The sequence below is a fragment of the Elephantulus edwardii genome, unplaced genomic scaffold (assembly GCF_000299155.1).
Source record: "Elephantulus edwardii isolate Elephantulus edwardi_28Jun2011 unplaced genomic scaffold, EleEdw1.0 scaffold00038, whole genome shotgun sequence".
In the NCBI taxonomy this organism is placed as follows: Eukaryota; Metazoa; Chordata; class Mammalia; order Macroscelidea; family Macroscelididae; genus Elephantulus; species Elephantulus edwardii.
The window spans coordinates 11454991-11479260 of record NW_006399788.1 but is presented as its reverse complement, the minus strand read 5'-3'; the positions used below and the strand labels follow the sequence as shown (position 1 = coordinate 11479260).

Below are 24270 nucleotides of genomic sequence, written 5' to 3'. Positions count from 1 at the left end.
GATGTCTGTCTGGAGACTAAAGTGTGCCTGATCCAGGCCATAGTCTTTGCAATTACCTTCTATGTATCATAAAGCTGGACAATGACTAGGGATGATAGGAGAATTGATGCCTTTGAGCTGTGGTGGTGGTGAGGAGTTTTGAATTTACCATGGACTGCTAGGAGAACAAACAGTTTCTTCCAAGAGAGGGTTAAACCAGGCTGCTCCTTGAAGGCAAGGATTCTGAAGCTTCATCTGGCATACTTTGGACATGCTGCAAACGGTAGAGGGACAGCGCAAGAGAAGAAGACCTTCGATGAGATGAATTGATTCAGTGACTGGAGTAATGGTAGTAGGTGTGTCAGAGACAGTAAGATTGGCATTGGATAGAATAGGATTTAGGGATGTTGTACATATGGTCACTACGTGTCATAGGCACATAGCAACAACAAACAACAATGAAGCATTTTGGGGAAATTATAACATAAAGTGACAACAAATATGGAGGCCCAGCAAAATTTGTTAAACATCACTGAATTCTAACAAAAAGCTGTCAAGTATTTACTTTCCACATATCTTATTCTCTAGACCTAAAGAAAAGAGTAAAGACTCATCTATGACAACAAGTCATACACGTCTGACTTACATTCCTGTGACGACCTGTGTCGGAAGGTGAACCGTATATGGCAGCGTGTGACCTCTTCTATAGCAATGGATACCTGCATAATAATAACAAATTAATTATTAATATGTGCACACACACACAAATATATACAGGGAGCACCGGTGGCCACGTGGTACGGAATAGTGTTGTCAACCCAAAAGCTCAGAGTTCAAATCCAGCAGCTCTTCTGAAAGAGATAAATAGGCAATCTGTTATCACGGAATTAACTGCCAGTGAAAACCATCTAGAGGGTCAACTATGAGTTGGTTCAAACTTGCTGGTACACAACAACAATATTGTATACGTACAGTACTTCAGACCTACGGAGACCATTTTAAAGAATCTGGCTCAGTTTTAAAAATCTTACCATAGCAACTTATTTCTAATATAGTACATACTGAATAGTATTTCATTCAAAGAAGTTTTTCCGATTTTTAAACCAATATAATCTCAGGAGGTTGTTTTTAATCTTTTATTTCTTAGTATTTTCTTATGTATGGAAAATATTTCAGAGGGAAGGAAGATGGGTTAGTACCTTGTGGTTTATATGAGGCCTTTCAGACTTTAATAACTGTGTTGTTGTTGTGTACTGTAGAGTCAGAACCACCTCATAGCTGACTCTTCAGTGGATTTTCAGAGCCAGTTAATTGCACGGGAGGAGAATGCCCATCCTTCTCCCATGGAGCGGCTGGTGGCTTCAAACTATGTGCCTTCAGGATTGCAGTGCAGCTTCTTGCCACTAGGCCACTGGTATAACAGTATTTTAATTTTGATATGGTAATGATTAGGGGCTATAATTGAAGGAGTCCTTGGGTGGTATATATGGTTATTGCACTCTCACCTACACCTAAAAGGTTGTTGGTTTGAGTCCACAGATAGGCATCTTACAATAAAAGATCAATGACCTACTCGCCAAAAATGACTCACTGAGAACTCTACAATGCAGAGTTCTGCTCTGGATTACAGGGGCTTTCATGATTCAGAGTCGACTGTAATTGGTTTCACAACAGAAACAAGCAAACCCCAAAATGCTTGCTGTGAATAGGGAAGCTTACTATTTACATGGATAAAGGGGGAAAAAAAAGAGGGTTATGAAGCCATGAATGAGTGATGAATTCATGAAAAACAGTTAAATAAATTTTGGCGTAGGATATATGCAGTCATTTATTATCCTTAGAAAATTTTATTCTTACAGATGAGACAGGAACGGAGGAATGTATACCTGTGTTCATAGCAGTGCTATTCACAATAGCAGAAACAAACCAAATGCCCATCAACAAAAGAATGGATTGAGAAATTGTGGTATATTCACATAATGGATTACTAAGCAGCACTTGAAAAAATGATTACATAAAATATTATATAACATGTGAGAGTCTAGAGAGCACTATGCTGAGTGAATGAACTTAGTCTCCTAAGGACAAATACAGCAAAAGACCATTATTGTGAAAACAGGAGGATAACTGAGTAAGATGTGTATGAATGTTCCAAACGGGAGGGGAGAATGAAAACAGGGGCAGGAAAAGGGAAAGAATGGAAATCACTAGTCTAGCAGAGGTTAGTGAGTGGACAGAGCAGGTGAAGGAACAGGAAAGACTCAATGAGGACCTGAAAAGATGGGATAATAAAAGGCATAGATCATACGTAATTAATTATGAAAAAATACAATTTATATGGGTGAGTGTAAGAAACACAATGCAAACCAAAGATTGTATAAAACATAAGACATATGAATCACACACAATGTATACCAACTATGGTATGCAAGCCAATTAAAAAAAATGCATTCTGAGGAACTTTGAGTACTGTCAGTCAAGTAGTTTTTTTTATTACTTTTTGTGCATGTACCGGCAAATCAGATCTGACTGGTACAGGAGGAAATTGTCCCTCCTTCTCCGGCAGAGCATCTGGTGGATTTGAACCGTGTACCTTTGGAATTGCAGTACAGCTTCTTGCCACTAGGCCACCAGAGCTCCCCCAGTCAAGTAGTTTTAAAAAGTAAAATATAAAACTGATTAAACAGTGTTAATAATATCACAGAAAGTATATAAAAGTAATGAAAATGATCACCTCTTAACCGACACACTGGTTTGGTTTTTGAAATCCAGTACCGGTGTGGTTTTTATGAATTCTCTTTATCGCATTCACATGAGATTGATCATAAGAAAGAGCTGATGGAGCCTGGGTTCAGAAGAAGTAGGCTCCAGTTTAGCCTCTGGCACTGAACGGTTACAGACTCTTAGGAAGTCACTCACTTCTTTAAGTCTTAGCTGCCTTATCAAAAAGAGGATGTCACACTACCTTGTAACTGTCAGGGTCACTGTGGAGCCCAAATGAGATGATAAATCTGAAAAAGCACTTTGTACTTTGAAACACACATATTCATAATAGATCCAAGAAGAGGCTCAGAAATCTTGATTAGAGGCCAAACAGGAAAAATGCTACAAAAGTATTTGCAGTGTGGAGTAAAGGGCAAAAATTTCCATTTGGGGTTTTTTGTGCGTCGTGGCTGTCTAGTTACATCATTACAGTTACTAGTTTCTCCAGTCAAATTCCTACATATTAATGGATGAAAGTGTTAAAAACTACGAATTTATTCAAAATAAATGAGTGTTCTTACATGGAATTATTATTATAAGTAGGTTTCTTCTCTTCCACCATCTTACCTCTTTGCATTGTGCTTTGGGTGAAAGTTTCCAGAGGAAACTGGTTTTCCATTCAACCAGTCATTTACAACAGCTACAATATAACTGTACTTTCTACTTCCTCCTTGTGGTTCACATTTCCAGTCTTCTATCTTGACCCTTCCTGTACTCTGGGCTTTATCCCTGGGCAAATACCATCCTTTTGATATTATGTGGTAGATTATTCTAAGGAGTGAGATTCTATCAGAAGTTTCTGTTCATCTGACTATCGATTGGCAGAAAGTTGTAACACAGGCTGAGTCTTGTTTCAGATTCAATGGGTGACTGAGGGTTATGGTCTCGGGAGCTCTACTAGTTTCTATTAGTTCAAGAAGCCTGGTTATTTTTATGTCTTTGAGTTTGTTACACAATATTCTTCTCTATCTATGGCCTTCTACTGTGATTCCTTTAAGAGAGGTCAGCAGTGGTAGCCAGGTGCCATCTACTTCCTCCAGTTTCAGAGTCTGGAGCATTAAGGCTGCAGTGGTGCATTACTCTTTTGGACTGTCTCTATGCATCTTTGTTTTTCTTTCCTCTCCATGCAAGAAGAGGCCTTACTGCACCTCACATACGGCTCACAAGCTTTTAAGAACCCAGTAGCTACTCACCAAAGAAGAACGTAGACCACTGTCTTTGTGGACCATGCTGTGTCAACTGACTTGATGTTCCCTGAATCTGTGGTCTTCATCCCCTCACGGTATTTGATAATGATTAAAAATTTATGTTAAGTCTGCCCCCTGTTGGCTCTGCTATGCACATGATTATGTTTACAGCATATTCAAATATGCAAGTAAAAAAAATCACCTCTCTCAAATCTATGTATGACCATGGGTGTAGTCTCTCACCTGCTCATGTCCCATATGCATTTGTCTTGCCTGTTTGCCTATATATCTACTTGCAGACAAATTTTTATCACTGCAGATAAAGCAAGATTGTGTATATAACAGTGCCTACCTTTGTTGATGGGGAGGTATTTTTTATTGCCTACTATAGACAAACTATGTAAAACATCAAAATAAAGTAGAAACGTTTGTGGGTAAAAGGACTTAAAAGAGATTTGTCATGTGGCAGGTGTTACAGAGGGTATATATAGGCTCACCTTGACCGTCTCATACCAACAGGGCTGCTTGACTTGGTAGTAGACTACTGACTTGTACTCTGAAATGCCTTCATATCCAGCTCCAGGATGAATTGCTTTCTTTGAAGGAGGGGAAAAATGAAGAAAGAATACTATTAAAAAGATCCCAAGAGTGCCATCATGCATATACCTGACACTCCTACACATCAGCTGATTAAATTCATGATGAAAAGTAGGATATGATTGATAATACACTATTTTACTTGAAATCCTAACTGGTAAAGCTGACAGTAGCGAAGAGATCAAGCCACATATTAGCATCTTATTCCTCTGACTTTTACCATCTCTTCCATTCTCAGATACACACTGTTCCCTCTCTTCTTTCTTCTCTCAGGCAACAAAGATGCAGAGATGGTGACTGAGCTATGACACATCTGCAGAGAGACCACTATTTGAGCAAATTTTTCCTGATGACATCCTACTTTGAGGACTTATTATATAGCTCTATCATGCTATCTGAAACGCAGGGCTTTTTATTTCCCTAGTAATATGCTGCTTAATTACCTTCGTTGGGCACTTCCAACCTAATCAGAAATGCTATAAAATAACCAAGCTGGATTAGAAGTGTACTTGTAATGAGCTCATGGGGCACCGAGCTCTAGTCCCAAAGCACACATCTTATTCATGGTGTAGCACATGGCATTCTGTTTATCCCTTTAACAGAGTATGATCTATCTGAATGAACTGTTTAGATATCTTCTTCTTTCAAATTTTACACAATCTTTGAGGAAAGTGAAGGGACATGAGCTTTCTCTTGTCTTAAGTGCCTATGCAAGGAGGCACTCCACAAGCTTTACTAAACTTAGAGCTTATTTCTTAGACTCCAGAGCTGCTAACCAAGGCTCACATGACAGGAGTAACTTTTCAGCTGAGGTAACAGCAGCTTCTAGTAACCAACTCTTATCTATCCTTCCCATTGGCATTGTAAGCCAATCTTTAATTATTCTATATGAGCAGCAAAAGGAAAGAATCTGGACTGGAAGTCAAGATAGCTGCATACATCCCCAGCCCTGTCACTAATTCCTTTGGGTTGTAAAGCAATGAATCTAATCATTTTAGCCTAGAGTTTCCTGGTTATTAACATAAAATCCCAATGACAGCAGATCTAGAACTAAAGTCTCTTCCAGTTTAACAATTCTACAGTGGGCATGCCTCCTATGACTCTGCTTATTCAGAAGGAAATGTGCCTTCAACTACCTCTTAGGCATGCATGCCTCTTCTCCCAAGGCCAGAAAGTAGTTAACCACCTTGAAAATTACTTCTGTATCATATGGTAATATTTGAAATACAAAGTGGCTTAAAGTATCTCCTAGCATAGGAGAATAATGAAACTAAGAATCTAAAAGGGGATATTAGCAAAAACAATAACTGCTAAATAGCTGGCCTCTGGAAACCCTATGAACTTTGAGAAATGAAAAAAGTTATACAAGTATTCAGGTCTTTCTGTTCATAGCGTCCATATGAGTCACCTACCACTCAACGACATTTAACAACAACAACAGTCGCAAATGAGGAAGCTCTGCGAGTCTAGTGGCAAGAAGCTGTGCTGTACTCCCAAAGGAAAATGGTTCGAGTCCACCAGCTGCTCCCACTGGAGGGTCAGCTCTCAGTGGGTCCCAACTTGATGGTACATAACAACAATCACAAATTAACGGGATTATGCATTTTTCTTATGAACAATCAAATACATCCAAACTTGGAGAAAAATTATACTTGGTTCTAAAGTCCATGTTATTATACAGACGCATGTGATACTAGTGCATTCCTGGACAAAGCTTCATACCTCCACAAGCTTGCCATCCTCATCATACACAGACATGGTCACCTCCACGTTCTTTGGTGTCTTCTTTTTCCCTTTGTCAAATTCTCCATGGATCAGGGTGACATAAATATCATTCCGAACATCCCCTACAACATAAAAACCCATTCTATGAGTGTTGCTGTTGGGGGGGTATTTTTAAGGATGCACTAAGATATAAAAACAAAATATCAAAGAGCCTGACATTAAAATGAACTATTCATATAACATGTATTGTTGTCCATGTATTGCTTTCGTCCATTTACTTCATTCTGCTTTTCCATATATGCCCTGATTTCACTGAAGTCTACTTTTTCTTTTGAAAGACTTTTTCTCATGAGTAATGCTTTACTCTGTTTATTAACCAATAAGGACACAATATTTTTTATAGGACATTTTTAGTACATTATAGTGGTAAATTGTTTTTTCCATAATGTCTGGACGGATGTTAAATCTTAAATCATCTAACAACAATGAAACTTAATATTTGCTGTATTCTTATTATGTGGCAGGCACTGTTCAAACTCTTATACACATTAATTTAATCTTCCTAACAATCTTTTGAGTCAAATGCTGGCTCTGATAAATCTGTACTTTGTTTATTTGAATCAGCTTAATTATTTTATGCCAAGATCAGAATGATGAATACTTATAATTATTTTGTTAACCAGTAAATAATTAATAAATATCTACTCTGAAAGTAAAGAAAACATTTACATTTTTCTAAGATGTGTAAAATAAACCTGTGAGAAATATAAGATATGAAATTTCTTGATAAGAAGACTCAGTATTAGAAAAATTACTTTAAAACTTTTATTTTGCTCAGTTGCCACCAACATTCCTGTACTTCCCCAAATATCAGGACATATATTCAGAAATCTACATTATCTTTAACACTTACCAAATCTGGGGGGGCACAGCACACAAACAACCTATTATGGCTCATTTGGAAATAATGTAGAGAGAGCTTATTCACGCATTACAGTCTTGAAATCTTTTTGGATGGACAAATTGACAATCTGCATCACAAGCAGTATTAACCCCTGTGTAGTTCCACTGGCAGTATTTGTCCCAAGGATAAGAAAAATATAGTCAGATCATCTGGTTCTTCTTTACTTTGTTAATATGGTGAATTACATTAATTGTATTTCCTATGTTGAACCATACTAGTATACCTGTTATGAATTCCTCTTTGTCATGGTGCATTATTATTTTATGTGCTTTTGGATTCTACTGGCTAGGATGTTGTTAAGGATTTCTGCATCGATATACATAAGATACTGGTCTGTAGTTTTCTTTAATGATTTAACTACTCTGGAAGGCAGTCTGGCACTTCCTCAAAACACTGAACATAGAAATTCCATATGACTCAGCTATTTCACTGCTTGGAATACACCCTTAGAAAACGAGAACCAAGGCACAAAGAGACTTGTACACCAATGTTCATAGCAGCATTATTAACCACTGCAAGAACATGGAAACAGCCCAGATATCCAATTACAATTCAATGGATTGAGAAATGATGGTACATTCACAAAATGGAATACTACGCAACACACAGGAGGAACAATTTTGTAAATTACTACCTAACCTGGGCATAAGGATAAAACCATTATTGTAGAATGAGTGTAAGGATTCAAGGGGGGAGAGGGTAGAAACAGAGGGGTTAGTATGGGAGGGGGCTTAATCATAGGGTCACTCAATTTAATGGGTGGGTGTGGGGTGAAAGAAATGGGAAGATCTTATGTGAAAAACAATGTATTCAAATTTTGTAAAAATAAATCCATGTAATTAAAACATGTGATCAATGATTTATGGTAGGGATATTCATTTAGAATCAGGTAATGGGACATTAATTTACCCCTTAAAAATGATTGAGCCCCTTTTCTGTACCTAGCACCATGTTAAGTGTTTGGGAGATGGTGTGAGTCATAATGTATGTACAAGCCCCCTTTTCTTCATGAATTCCAAATGGACCATAACTACTGAGTCAAACAGCTCAGTGTCTAGTGGGGAGAGAAGCTTAGTAAAAAATGACAATTAAATGTTAACATTACAAATGAAGGAAGAGATCAGGCTCTGTACACAAAGTCCTAATATTTCTAGGAGGATGTGAGGATCATTCCTTTGAGCTTATATTGGAGGAATGAGAGCAACAGAGGTGATAACAGCATTTACGGTATGAAGACGAGACTAAAGAGGTAGGCAACAGCGAAATCCTCCTCCTGAAGCAGACAGATCCAGACTAAATAAAAAAAAAATCTGAAGTTTTATCTTAAATACAAATCAATGCAATATTTTAACAAGGTGAAGAGAAGAACACAGCCAGGGTTATTTTTAGTAAAATGTAATTCATGATAAAAGTGTGACGATGACATGGCAAGTAAGAGCTAAACAGGGAAACTGATAGGAAATTATGATATTGAAGGAAGAGAGGACAGTAGTCAGAATTTAGATTTTGGAAACAGATATAAAGAGAGAGGGACAGATTCAAGAGGTTTCCAAAGGTAAAACTGACAGGTCTAATTCTGTGTAAGGTGTCAAGAGAACGAGAGGTACCCTGTGTAGCTTTTAGGTTTCTTGCTCACGTAGCTGGAAGGTTGCTGGTACCGTCTGTCTCTTAAATAAAACATTTAGACAAGAGACCTAGTCTAGATGCACAGAATTATGTGTTCCATGTAGAGATAGCTACTCAGAATTAATTATACAAAGAGAGGAGAAGATTGATACTGATAAAAAAGTTGGGAATGGTATCCACTAACATCCTAAGAGAAGAAATACTTGAATATGTGATATGGAGTTCCCCGGCAGTGTCTCCAGACTAGAGATGGGAATTGGGATGCAAGTGACAGATGGAAGTTGAATAAGCAGAGAATGCCTGTGGAGAGAATAAAAATGTGAGGAGGGGTAAAGGGCCCAAGAACTAAACAGTAGCATTTAGAGGCAATTACAAGTTGGCAAAAGAGTCCTGGGGGCAGTCCAGAAGAACAGAGGAAAAACAGAAGCTTGGCAGGTTTAGAAAGGAAGAACTATTTCAAGAAGGGTGTGGTCAAGAGTATCAAATGTTGCTTAGAAACAAGAGATGCTTATTAGACTAAAAACAGCCAATGGGTTTAGCCACATTTCAATCACTGCTCCAGAGAACAATGGGAAATGAAGCCAGACTGGAATAGGTTGGAAGACGACTGTTGTTAGGCTGTCAAGATAAGGACAGAAAGGAAGTATGTGAGGAAAAAAATGGGGCGGAGTAAGGATTTAAGACATGAAGAAGGATTACGGTCCCTTACTCTCTTGCGAAAGGAGGAACAAGAGAAAGAACTACTTAAGAAGAACCTAAATATTTATACAGTAGAAAGTAAGTTGACTTCCTAGAACATTCTGCCAAAGATTGATATTAATGTTTATAAAATTCTTTTGAGAGTTTATTATTGCAGAGATTAAGAAATTAAATTAGTGAAGTCAGAGAAGTCAAGAGATAGCACATAGACAGATAACTAAAATGGAACAAAAAAAAAGAGATTAAAAGAAACCAAGAAGCTGCCGAATTTTTATAATCTTGTCACCCAATGAACAAGTGGTGCCAAGAACACAGTTGGAACCTGACCAAGTGGAGCAGAAGGTCCAGCTGTGACCAAATCAAGCATGGATTACTCCCCTAGAGAAGCCAGAGATGCAATCATAGGAAAACTCAATTATTCTCAGGGGGAGAAATTCTATACTATCATTAGTGCTTCTTAACAAAAGGTCTAAGGAAACATCTGGAAGGAATTTATGCAGAATACAAAGGAAAAGATAATCAGCAGAAAATTCTGAATTACCTTTAAAAGTATTATTGTTAAGTCTTGGACTTGGGGTACTGCAACTCCTACTTTGTTGGTCCCAGCAAATGCAAATAACAAAATTAATCTTACGGATATTAGCTGTCTTGTCAGTCCCATTAGAAGTAAGTGGTGCAAAGATGGGAGTCTCAGAGGAAGCAGAGATAAGACAAGCTAGATGTTTACCTGGCAGGATTATTTCAGGAAAGCCCATTTTTCGAGCAATTGATGTTGATCTGTCAACCAAGTGTGAAAAATTCTTCTGAACTTGTGTCAGGTCACCTGGTAGGAGCTTCAAGGATACCCAAAGACCTTTAAAGAAATAAGAGATTAATGCTTAATTTTCCTCGAGCTATATAAAAAAACTACAGACATAAAATTCTGAGAAATGTACATGAGTTGCATACTGATAACCAGACACTTTACGATAAAGATTTAATGAACATTTCCATCCATTTAAAAAGATTGTGAACAGGCAAAAAAGTGGGTTTTGGGGAGGAAAAACTGTAATGATAACTCTCATCAGATTTCAAAATATATATTACAAAGTTACACTCATGTGTTCGATTATAGTGGAGTAAAAATGTAAATCAACAGAGACATGTGATTAAATATTACATAATAAATATGAGGTTTGCTCAAATTCAATATATGGTAAAGAAGACATAATAAATAAAAAATAATTTTATAATAATTTTATAAATAATTTTCAAATACATAACAAAATAGAATCAATTTCTGACTTCACAGTTGCTAAAAATAAATAAAAATTAGTAGAAACAGAAATTAGAAACTAAAAGCAAAATTATACATACATCTATCACCACTTCTAGTCAATACTGCATTGAAGTACTTGCTAGGGTAATAAAGATAAGAGAAGGAAATAAGAGGCATCCAGACTGGCAAAGAGGTAGTAAAATATCATTACAGGCAGATGACATGGTAGTGTATGCAGAATATCCCAAAGATTTAAAAAAAACAAAACACTATTAGACTTAGTAGATCAACTTATCATAGTGGCAGAATATAAGATCAATATATATAAATCAGTGGGATTTCTCTACAGCAACAAAGAAAACATAAAAAATAAAACTAAGAAAGCAATACCAACAGCCAACCACAAGATTAAATACTTGGGAATTAATTTAACTAGACTCACTAAAGACTTTTATTTTAAAAAACCCGATAAAACACTACTACAGGAACAATAATAAATCCAACTGGATGGAAACTAAACAGAAAAATCCCTTATTCATGGATAGGAAGATTCAACATAGTGAAAATGACAATCCTACCATAAGTATTCTACACGTTCAATGCAATCCCAATACAGATACTAAACTCATTTTTTAAAGAGATAGACAAGGCAATTGAAAAGCTTATTTGGAAAGGAAAGAGGCCTCAAATAAGCAAAACTCTTCTTAAAGAGAAAAATGAAGTGGCAGGCAAAATCTACTATACAAAAACTCCCCCATCATACATCCGTACAGTCATAGTAAGCAAAAAAGTATGGTATTGTTAAAATAACAGACCAGTGGAATAGAATTGAAAATTAAACTATTTACTGACAGTTAACAAGTATTTAACGAGGAATACAAACTTATTAAATGGGGACATGACAACCTCTTCAACAAAGGGTGCTGGCAAAACTGGCTATAAACCTGCAGAAAAAGGAAACAATATCCACATCTCACACCATACACAAAAAAGGTCGATCAGAAACTGAGGGGTAAAGCCGTAAAGATAACAGGCAAAAATGGGACCAAAAGTAGAAGCCCTAGCCTATGATATAAATAGGCTTGCAAATATAGAAGGAAATGCACAACTTGGAGAAGGCAAAATCCACAAAGGGGACCTTCTTGAGATTAAGTCCCTGTGTGCATCAAATACTTTTTCCAAAATGGTAAAACGAAAACTTATAATAGACTTAGAAAAACAATTTTGGCAATGATATTTCAGACAAGGGTCTCATAATGAAAGTTTGCAGAATACTACAGGGCCTTCACAAGATAAAGACTGATAACCCAATAACAAAATGGGCAAAAGACATGAAAAGACTTCATAATAGAAAAGATTGGGACAGTCAACAGACACATGTTGAAACACTCAAAATCACTGGCAATCAGAGAGCTACGAATCAAAGCAACGAGATACCATCTCACTCCCGTAGCTATGGCAAAATTTAGCAGGACTGCAAGCAGTATTTGTCAGAGAGGATGTGGAGAGATTTTCTCTCTCATGCACTGTTGGTGGGATTGTAAAATGGTATGACTCTGGAAGGCAGGTTAGTGTTTCCTCAAAGAGTTGAATATAGAAATCCCATATGACCCAAGCTATTCTACGACTGGGAATATATCCTGAGGAAAACAGAACTGAGACAGAAATGGAGATCTGTACACCTATGTTTATAGCAGCATTATTCACAATAACAAGAATATGAAAATTGCCCAGATGTCCACAAATGGGGTGAGAAATTGTGGTACGTTCACACAAAGGAATACTATGCAGTGCTTAATAATAACGATTTTGTACTATACTAAGTAACATTAGAGAATCTAGAGAGCATCATGCCATGTGAACTAAGTCTCATATGGATAAATACTGCTTAAGACCATTAGTCTAATAGAAGGATAATTAGTAAGATGTGTATAGATGTCCAAAAGAAGAAAGAGAAAGGGTGAAGGGAGGTGGGAAAAGGGGAAAGGTGGAAATCCCTGGGAAAGTAGTTTAGTGGGGAGATTGCAGGGTTGGGGAGGGAATGGGAAAGATTCAGTGGATATGTGAAGGTAGTAATTGATTACATGTAATACAGTATATATATATATGAATGATTCTATGAAACATAATGTAAATGAGGGATTGTGTGGAACACAACATGTATTAATCAAACACAATGTAAATGAAATATTGTATAAAAACCAATTTTTTTTAAAAAAAACACAAATATTAGAGAGCTCATTATTTTACATGAATACCTATCTTTTTGTTATCACTTCAGTCTCCTTCCTCTCTATGTAGGAAATGTAACAGGATAAATATAGCCAGAAAATGGTAGGTAATTATCCCCTAAACTCTTTGTCTTTGTGCATGAACCTTGAGACAGCAATCGGAAGGAAGGATGAAAGAAGAGATTTCTGGGAAGAAAATTGTTCAACAGAATTTAGAAAACACAACTGTGACTCAATTCACTGCTGAGTAAGCACTCACCTTCTTCGTATTAAATACCTTCAGAAAGAGATCCAAGTGTGCAGTTGCCAGCAGACTCTGGTTTGGGATCGGGGGTTTTTTGACCTTTTTTTTTTCCCTCTCCCCAAATTTTTATTTTATTCGTTTGCATACAAAATCCGTATACAATGTGTTTCACACATTCTTTCATTAACACTGTGTTTCATACAATCATTCGTACATACCATTGCATTTTATAAAATTAATCCCCATTGAACAATGCCCACCATTACCTCATATTTTCAGGTCCCCACCAGATCTTTCCCATTTCCTTTATCCCTCTCCTCCACACATCAACTTGTGCATGAGAGAAAGGCCAGGAGTCCAAGGATTAGCTCTGTATAATCTCACCCACCCTGCCACACCCTGGCCAAGTCTCTGCCCAGCTTAGCTGTGTACCTTGTCCTTTATGATTCACTTCCTTTGCTGCTATCACTTTATTCAAGACTGAAGTGAGTGGTTCATTTTCTCCAATCACATGGGATGTTATCAAGGGTGACATGATTAGCTGCCTCTGTCGGATATAGGTTTCCATTGCAATTCTGGGAAAGACAAAGAAAACAAGAGGCATGAGGAGTGGAGAGAAGGGGGGAAACTATAACAAATCTGGAAACGTAATACCTAATATCCCATCTTTGACACTAAATGCATCTTGGAAGTGATTCAGGGCAAAGAAGGGGGGGGAAAGCAAAACCGATGGTGATGTGTAGGCAATACTTGATGTTTTTATGTAGTAGGAGCGATAGTTCTACTGGAATGGAGAGGCTGAGGAAGGGCAGGAAGTCTGGCCTGTAGTTCTGTAAAACAAACTCCTCCATAGGCCTTCATTTCCTCAACTGTAAGGAGAAGGGCTTGGAGCAAATATGCTTTTTAAGGCCCCCTCCAACATTATAACTTCATCAGCGGGAGAACTATGTATGCAGGCACGTTTGGAAAACATGTTCTCAGATTACCCTGTAATGACAAAGTACACTTAGAATTGCAATAAATCAAGCATCAGCCAAAAGCTTTCACTTTTAATTATCACATCAGGCTGAGGATCTTACACTGTGATCAAAGAACCACAGACAGCTCTCTTACTAACAACAGCAACACTACCAGTAATGTCTATCAGCCCAATGTGCTGTACTAGTTTCCAATCTTCTCTTACGTGGTTTTGTCCTTTTACCCATTACATATACCAACTCCTCTGGAGGCTTCAGATCTGTAGTCTGACAACTGAGGGAAATATCCTGGAATGTGTTGCTGAAAATTGGGATTGCTATGATCTGAGTCTCAAACGACTCGACGGCACATAACAACAAAACAATGATCTGAGTGGTTTCTGTATTCCAAACCTATGGCCTAGCGAGGAAGACCAGAAGACATACATAAAACCTGCCCAGTATATGAGACTACAAAAGTTTTGAGGTAGCTTAGGAAAGCACTTTCCATAAATCTTAGGACTTAAATGTCAGAGACTACAATTTGCATCGTGAACACTTCCCACAGTGGTTTTTGGCTGCAGTCAAAATAATAATCAAAACAGGGCTGGGATCCTCAAAAGACTATGCAACGGTAAAAAGGAAGTCCACCTCAGGCCTCAGAGCTGCAACACGGCCACCAGAGGAGTGCTGGCTCAGAGAGGACACAGAGAAGAACACAACCAGAGAAAGCAAGCAACCCCAAAGGGGAAAGCTAGCATGTGTGTGACAGAACAGCTTTCACAGACAAAAAACTTATCACAAAACCAACATAAGCAACTAAGTTATATAAAATATTAACATGGAGAGTCACTACATATATGGCAGAATAGACAAAAAAAAATTTTTTTTTAAAATTCATTGTTACACACTTTCTTTCTGCTTCCCCTCTACCAGAAAATTAAAAAATAATGAATGGCAATCTCTGGATGAAAAGGGCACATGTACGATTATTATACTGAATATTATATTAAGGAAGTGATTGCGAGAGATTAATGGTACTCATACTTAAAATGAATCAGGATTTGTTATTTCTTAAATAAAATTACATATTAAAACTATACAGATTAATAGTAGAAAAATAGCAACAAAATTATTCTTCCAACAAATAATTACTACTAAAGTATGTAATTATGGAATGTGTTCTTTCAGCAATTCTAACTCATTTAGTATATAAACAAAAAAAACCTCAAACATGTTGTCATAGAGTCGAGGTCAGATTTCTGGAGGCTGTAAATCACATAGGAGGCAAATGTCAATCTTTCTCCCAAGGAGCTGCAGTTATATTCAAACCGCCAGAGGCATCACTTTCAGGCCAGAGGTCAACTTTTACCCACTAGGTCACTATTAACTAGATAGTGGCAATTTATCTTCTTATAAACAATTGTGGGTGAAGGATGGGCAATCCCCTCCCTCGTGAAACTCCTTCTGAAAACCAGTTGACTCTATAGTACACAAAAACAACAACAATAAACAACTCATATAAATGTCAATTTTCTTGTACCAACCCAAACACTAGATAGCTTATCACTTACTCACTAATTATTACTAAGCCAGAACTGACTCACAGCTGATCCTCCACCAGATTTTCAAAGGCTACAAACAGCCTGGGAGGACAGTGACCATTTTCCCCCCATCCATCAGTTGGTGGATTCCAACTCCCTGCTTTTGGGTGGGCAGTGAAACTTCATTTTCACTAAGCCACTAGAATTCCTTAGATAGCTTACACACTTTTAAAAATGGTCAGAAAAAAACCTAAACTTAGTTGTAATTTATGTTTCAGTGATTCTCATTAATTTATATACGTTTTCATTTTTGTGAATGTATAAATTCACATTTTCTCTGTTTACAGGGTTGTAAAGAATCATATTTGACTCAACAGCTCCTAACAACAGCCACCCAATTAAATTATTACAAATATTTCATATATTATTTCTACATAGTGAAAATACCTTATTTTTTTCCCTCTATTTTTAAATAGGGAGAATTTTGTCTTTTTTTAAAAATCTGTTATCTGGTTCAGAAAACCTCTCATATATCAGGTTCTTCATATACAGAACATAACACATCTATCTTCTGTAGTATTTTCAGGGGTTTTTCCTTCTATTTATGTTATTTAGAGTTAACCGGTACTGTATATGTTTTGAGATTCGGCTGTGATTTTAGGTTTCTAAGGGTTTGCTTAATGTTTTGCCTAATTTATCTTTCTCTAGAGATCTGGAATATATTTTTTTAAGTCATGTATGTACACAAATGTCACTGGGCTGAATTTCCGGAATGGATTTTAGTAATCAATTACAGCAGCTCCATGTTAGCTGAGGTATGTCTTCTCTACCTGACAGGAATGACAGGGCACATCTCCAGCCTCTCCTAGACTGCAGTCCCTGCACTCAGGGTAAGTCAGTCACTGTGTTCACAAATGCACATACTTCCAAGTTACTCCACTGGGAAGCCTGAGAGAAGCTCATACTCACATACATACTCACAGGCTGCCTTTCCTTCCACTTAGGTGAACGTACAGGTTAGTTAGCCCTTCATTCTCCCTCCTTAAAGCCTGTGACTCAATGGTGTTCCCTGAATCAGCACTGTTAGCATCATGTGGAAGATCCTTAGATACAGACTCCAGACCTACTGAATCACATTTCCCCCCTTTTTTCCTAGTGTGATTTTTTAAAATTAATTTTAATGAAAATTTACAGACTTAGGGTTTCCAGTCATTCACTGTTACACATTTCTCCCTGCCCACCCTCTCCCCTCTAATTCACTTTTCTCTTTGAAAAGTAAAACTCTTTCATTTTTATGCAATCCCCACCCCCAAGTCCACTCCACTATGCAGCCTTCATTCTAGACTCCTGTCATGACAATAATACCCAATCATAAATCCCTTTTAAACAGTTCTCGTCCTCATCTGTTTCAATGCAATATACATCATTCCTCCCCTCCTTCTCTGTCTTCCCTGAACCTCAATATCAGTCCTGTTTTACTACAACAGTGGCCCTATGCAATATTTGTCCTTTTGTGACTTCTAGTGTGATTTTAACAAAAGTTTACAGAAAAGTTGGATTTTCATTCATTCACTGTTGCACTTTTTCCTCCTTACAGTCCACCTTTTTCGCCCCAGTCCACTATTAAAAAAAAAATAAAATACATTCATTACTGCATAATTTCTCCCTCCCCCCACCTCCCTCAGTCCACTTTGCTATGAAACCTCGTACACTGGACTACTGTCATACAGATAATGTCTAATCATATATTCCTTTTAAACAGTTTTTTCCTTCACCTGTTCCAATACAGTGTAATTATTTATTCTCTCTTTTCAGTTTCCCCCCAACCCCCATGTCGGTCCTGTTTTGTAACAATGTTGTTAGGCAGTATTCACCCTTTTGTGACTGAGATATTTCATTCAGCATAATGTCCTTCAGGGTCACACATGTTGTGTAATATTTTATGAGTTTCTTGTTTTTCATTAAGAAGATCCTTGTGTGATCTATATTCACAGGGTACTTTGGCAGCACAAGGCTATCCACTAAAAGATGTTGTTGTTGTTGTTATGTGCCGTCGAGTCACATATCTTGTCTCCTTTATGCCCATTCTGTAATCTTACCCATAGTGTGTGGATACACTTCATATATTTCCAAGGTTTGGACTGCACCATTCTCCGGTTTCCAGTGCAGACAGAGAATTTCCTCTTATTTTTATGTTCCTTAGTCATTTCTATACAGTCAAGAAAGTTCTGTTTACCATCTTGAAGCCCAGTATAAAGGATCTCGAATTGCTTTGTCATGCTTCTTTCTGACAATCTTACAGTTTTAGAGTCTCCCTTCCCTAACCAAGAAAATACTTCCTACCACCTGGGTCTATGTTAACACACCATTCAAAATGCTAATAAAGGTCTCAAGTCACCCGGGACAAATGCCAAAGTACTTACTGCTGAAAGGGAATAAAATGCTGCTTTTCTTCATCGTCCACCTTCCCATGTACGATATCAGTAATATCCATCACTAAGAAAAAGATAAACTTAATTAAAGGAACTAATTGCTTCATGCCTCAGTAAGTTACTATGGGAGAGGACAGTATCAGCAAACACAGACCACAAGAGGAAGAAAGATACAAGGTATGGGTTTCTCTTATTTCTATGTCAACAATGATTCCGGGCCCACCTGGCATAGCAGAGAGCACTGCATCAGGTGACACAGAAGGGACCTGGATTTTCTCAGATCGAACTCGTAGACTGCCCCTTTTAGAAACTCTCTAAGACTAAAATTAGACAGCTGTCTGTCATTTTTTTGCAAGCCTCCAAAGAGAATATGTATTTGGACACAGTGGTCAATAAAAGTAAAGATCTTAGAGAGAAATTTGAGATTTGTCCTGGACAAGTGTCTCCGTTATTTGGCTTATTTTCACAGGCAGGTCTTTTTTTCATTAGGACATAAAATCACAGGACTTTCCTCTACTGGCTATTTCCAATGTTGCAGCAGGTAAATTATTAATGTTATCATGCTCAAAAGTCTCAGAAAGCAGGGCATGACATTCAACTTGCTGCCAGGCCTTAATTGAATCCTGCAAAAATTGTACCAAAAAATACTGCAGAACTGTCATCTGACCTCCAAAAAATAGGCAATACATTTATCAATGCCACCATCAAGCTATTTCTAACCTCTGCTGGGGCTCTATAGCAAGGTTCAGAGTAAATTGGGCTCCTCTCCACACCTAACACACGCAACATAAAGTGGGTGCGCGCACACACATCTATTCCTGGAAAAAGAAAAGCAGGCAAAGCCTCAAAGCTGAGGCATGCATTACACTGGTCCATCTTGAAGGATACAGGACTGGGGTATGCCTCAACTCCTTTATGGACCATTTACCAGGTGGTAAACAGTGCTTGGTCATGCTGTCTTGCCTTTTTTCTCTATTAAGCTCACTCACACACTCATTGCTGTGGAGTCAACCAATTTATACCCTTTAGGGGACATTCAGAGGTTGTAAATCACATGGGAAGAGAAGGCCCATTTTTCTTCCACAGAGCAGCTGGTGGATTCAAACCCCATGCGTTTAGGCTGGCAGCACAGTTCTTACCCACTAAGCCACCAGAGTACCATAACTACTTTTTCTGATAGCCCATTTCAATTCTCTGTAGAGAAAGAATGGCAGCCCTCTAGTCACAGACTAGCAACCCTTGAGGAGCAGGTGGGAGTGACAGCAGGTCAAAGGCTTTGCTATGGAAACATTGCCCAGATAAACCTGTAACACATGGTTGTTATCCAGCAGTAGAGCAGCGACACTGCGCTAAGAGCTTTAAACTCCCTGGTGACAAAAAAGTTAATGTAAGAACAAATATTTATTCCCTCAATTTAAAAAATTAAATGTGCAGGGGTCTCTTTGAACATCCTGAAGTCTAATTTCAGCAAAAGATTCTCTTCAAAGGCCCTTGGAAAAAACAATACTGCCTTTGAAGAATACATTTCTTAGTTCAACCACTTTCAAGGTCATGTTTTCTTTTTCTTCCACGCATATCAATATATTAGTGAGGCTAGTGAGACTAAGTGAGACTAGTGCTGTTATATTTTGGAGGCACATTTTGTCAATTTTCTGTACCAAGGTAACCTGGGTTTACTGTGATGCTAACCTTGTACCATTGGGGTATCAAATATCATAATGATTTCCCAAGGTGGACAGTATTCAGTGGAGCCCCCAGTTGTAAACAGATTCGGAAGCAGGAGTGGCATCCACTCCTTAAACTACATGCTTATGGAAACTCTATAAACTTGGAGAAATGATGATAGTTATGATCTTTTGTTCATGGAGTCCTTATGAGTCATGTTCTACTTGATGGCAATCAACAACAATATCAGTATTAATTGGAAGGCAATCTCCTCCTATGCAATTAACTGCCTCTGAAAACCCACCGGAGGGTCAGCTATGGGTTGGTTCCAAATCTATAGCACAAAACAACAACAACAACATATTGTTTTTCACACCACCACCAACAACATACTGGGGGTATTTTTTTTTGTTATCACTACAATGTTTATTTTTAAATTTTTATAGGGATTTGAAATCAACATACTATTGACATCAACATATTGTTATAGATAGAAGGGTTGTAAAAGTCATAATGAGGCTCTCCTGAGGTCCTGTGAGGACAAGGCATTCTGCTAGGCTCTATGGGAGAAAAGGAGCGTGTAGTTTAAAAGATTAAAAACTATTAAAATAAATGCTGACTTATGGCAACTCCAACTCCATGTGTTTCGGAGTACAACTACTGCCTTTCCTAGGGAGCTTTGGTGGCCTAGAAGTAAGGAGCTGTGCTGCCAGCCCAAAGGCATGGTGTTTGAATCCACCAGCTGTTTCTCAGGAGAAAGATGAGCAATCTCCTCCTGTGCAATTTACTGCCACTGAAAACCTGCAGGAGGGTCAGCTATGATCAGTTCTGATTAGATGGACAACTGCCTTTCGTAAGGTTTTCAGTGGCAGCAAATCTATGAACTTTCAATAGTTGATTACCAGGCCATTCTTCCAACATGCTTCTGGGCGGATGCAAACGGCCAATCTATCAGCTAGCAGTCAACTATATCACTGTTTGCACCACCTAGGGTCTCTAGATGGAGACAAAGAACCCACACTAAAAGAACAGTCTGCAGTAGTAAACATCACGTGTCTGATGCTGCAGGTGAAGCAAGGCCCATCTTCCGCCAGCTCTCTGCCTGTCCTGTACCTGCTACTCCAAAGGGTCTTCGGAGACCACAGGTGTGTTTTTTGCCTTCCTTCAGCTCCATGTGGCCCACTCGGACAATCTGGCACACCAGGCTGATGCGGGGCCTGATGAGGTCATTGCTGCTGAGGTCCTAGTGAGGGACAGAACATAGTGAGGAGGTCAGGCTCAAACTCTCTACAACAGTGTTCTTCTTCTTTTCACTTGACAAAAAAAAACACATTCAGGGCTTACTTTCAAATGTTGAAATACGATGGGTAACTCTTCTGTCCAGCCAAGAAATACCCCAGTACCTGAGAAAATGACCTTGTAATTCCTTTAAACCAAGGGGACTTTTTCAATTCCTTAGTTTTGACATTCAATTTAGAAATTAGATCATATTCAGTGTATAATCACAAAGATGTTTAAAATCAGGACAGAAATTATTCCTGCTTTGTATCCTATCAGTTTCTATGCTAGAACAAGATGCATTGCAGCATCAGATGAAATAAAAACTAAGGTGAAAATGACATTTATTGGGTATCCAAACAAACCCTTGACCTTGTATCTTCAAAACAACCTTACAAAACAACAATAATATTGGAGTGCTTTCTGTAATTACTCATCTGTTTTACGAGTGGTATCCTTGAGAGCTTACTGGTATGCACTGAATATTAAGACATGTTTAACTGACATGCCTGCTGGCTTTGGATGGTCTCCTACATTTGCTTATATTCTTGAAGAGGAGTTGGTAAATCCAAGAAATTAGCTCACATTTACGTGAGCATGAGAAAGGATTGATTCTATCACAAATTCTTTTTTATGAACAGCTATCTAAGATCTCCTTTACTGACTCAAAAATTACTTCCCTCTCTCCCCCTAGAATTACTTTTTAGGTAATTATTTCAAGTGTATTATTTGTAAACCTACATCAGGGAATGTCCACTGACAATATTATTATTAGTAACATGTAATGACAAAATGGTTTGAAAATATTTCTATTTTATTTAAATGAAAAAGCTGAACAAGAGGATCTAAATTTGGGAGGAAATGAGGAGTAATTACTATTCTAAAATGGCACTGAATAGGGTGGATAAATGATTTAATTTTAATAATGTTTTAATTTTTTTAAAAACATAAAAGGAATTAATTAATGCCTTTGATTTTAAGGAGGAACCAAGCAAAAAAGGTAGAATAGGGGCATGCAAGTCTCCAGAAGACATAATTTCAAGCACATAGACAAAAATCTGATGATGGTCATTTTATAGGTGGAATATAAATAGAAGGAATAAGAACAGGCCAATGTCAAACAACATAATTGTTTAACGAATGTGTTATGTAACCTCCAACATTTAGAACTTTGCTTTTATCTTCTGTTTTTGGTTTCTAAGAATATTATATTTCTTTTAAAAAAGAGTATCACATTCCTAAAAACACAGTAACTAAGTAAGAAAGAAAAGAAATACACAATATAAAAATTTAAAATATGTACAAAACTTTGAAATAATTTTTTTAAAAGACATGCAAGACAATTATATTGCAATCAAGCAAATATTGCTGAGACAAATGAAAGGAAAATCTAAACCAATGGAGAAATAACATGTTCATGGATAAGATTACTCAATATTCTTTAAAATATCTAATCCCTAAAGACTGATATCCTTCAAAATCCCAACAGAGTTTTTAACAAGAACTAGCAAACTGACTCTAAAATTCATGAGGAAAAGCAATTCTGAAAAAGATTTGAAGGCTCACATTTTAAAATTAAACAGAGAGGAAGCAAAAAGATAAAATAAGCCAGAAGTGGTAGAACTGCCTTTCCCAGCACTTCCTTTCGTGCTTTGCCTCAGACTTTGTCTTCAGATTGCTGCTATGTTGTTAGGAGCAACTCACAGAATCAACTCATAGCTCCTCCGGCATCTTTTCAGAGACTGTAAATTGCATAAGGAAAGAATATCCATACTTCTCCTAGGAAGCAGCTCATGGATTTGAACCATGTGCATTTGGGTTAGCAGTGTAACTCCTTACTCACTAGGCCATCAGAGCTCCCTGGGATTGGTAGAAGGGGTAAGAGATGAAATAACAGAATGGGCTCAGGGAAAAAAGGACCAGTGCATCTGCTTTAGGTTTAAGTGGAAGCCAGTACAATCACCCACTCCAGGCTACTCAACCTGGGGCAGCAGCTTCAGAGAAGAGAAGAACTGATGCCTTTGAGTTGTAGTGATGGAAAAGAGTACTGAATATCCCATGAGCTGCCAAAAACACAAACAAAGAGGTCTTCAAAAAAGGGCAGCCAGAGTGCTCCTTGGAGGCCAGGATGATGAAGCTTTGTCTCTCATACTTTGGCCATAATGCTAATAGAAGCTATTCCTTGGAAAGGGACATCATACTTGGAAAGGGAGAGAGTCAGTGAAAGAGGGGAAGACCCTCAATGAGATGGACTGACCCAGTGGTTGCAGAAATTGGCTCAAGTGTGTCAGAGGTGATAAGGACGGCAACAGGATAGGACGGGTTCATGTATGTTGTTGACAGGGTCACTATGAGCTGTACTTGACTCGACAGCACCTAACAACAATCACTTGGACTGCCAAAGAACAAACAAGTCTGTCTTGGAGGAAGGTGAAACCAGGGTATTTCTTAAAGGCAAAGATGATGAAACTTCACCTCACACACTTCAGACATGTTGTCAGGAGGAGTCAATCTTTGGAAAAAACATTCATCCTGGGAAAAGTATAAGATCAGCACAAGAGGAAGACATTCAGTGAGATGATCTGACACAATTAACGATGGAATTGAACATTACAGAGATAGTGAACATGGCACAAAGACAGCCCAAAGTTCAGATATATTGTTCACAGAATTGTTATGAGTCATAGTTGACTTGACAGAATCTAACAACAACGCTGAATGTGTCCTAGTGGGTAAGTAGTTGTACTGCCAACCCAAAGGTGCTCTGTTTGAATCCCCTGGCTGGGCTACTCCATGGGAGAAAGATGGCTAATGTCTTCCTCTGCAATTTATAGCCTCTGAAAATCTGCTAGAGGGTCAGCTATGAGTTAGTTCTGACTTGAGGGCAATGAGTGGAGATAATGCATAATATGTGGAAATGCTAACGAAAGCATTGCAGGCGGCAGTTTCTTTTTTTTTTCTATATTTTATTAATTTTCATAAACATTTACAGAGATTTTGGGTTTCCATTCATTCATTGTTGCACTATTGTCTCTACCCTCCTCCCAGTTTGTTCTTGTCCAAATGCCACAGTGCTTGTCAAAGCCAGTTCTGATTAATCTTCTTTGTCAGTGTGTCCTTTG

General features: G+C 37.9%; 1 protein-coding gene across 1 annotated transcript in view; it reads right to left on the bottom strand.

Moving 5' to 3' along the window:
• The window catches only part of DOCK5 (dedicator of cytokinesis 5), a 242031-nt gene that overhangs the window by 111845 nt on the left and 105916 nt on the right, over window positions 1-24270 (bottom strand). Inside the window, exons 10-16 of the mRNA XM_006884916.1 lie at window positions 20984-21113; window positions 18197-18269; window positions 13706-13848; window positions 10268-10393; window positions 6249-6373; window positions 4427-4525; window positions 626-698 (exon numbers count right to left, since the gene is read on the bottom strand). Of these exons, the coding sequence (XP_006884978.1) occupies window positions 626-698; window positions 4427-4525; window positions 6249-6373; window positions 10268-10393; window positions 13706-13848; window positions 18197-18269; window positions 20984-21113 (769 nt within the window). The remainder of the gene's footprint in view (window positions 1-625; window positions 699-4426; window positions 4526-6248; window positions 6374-10267; window positions 10394-13705; window positions 13849-18196; window positions 18270-20983; window positions 21114-24270) is intronic.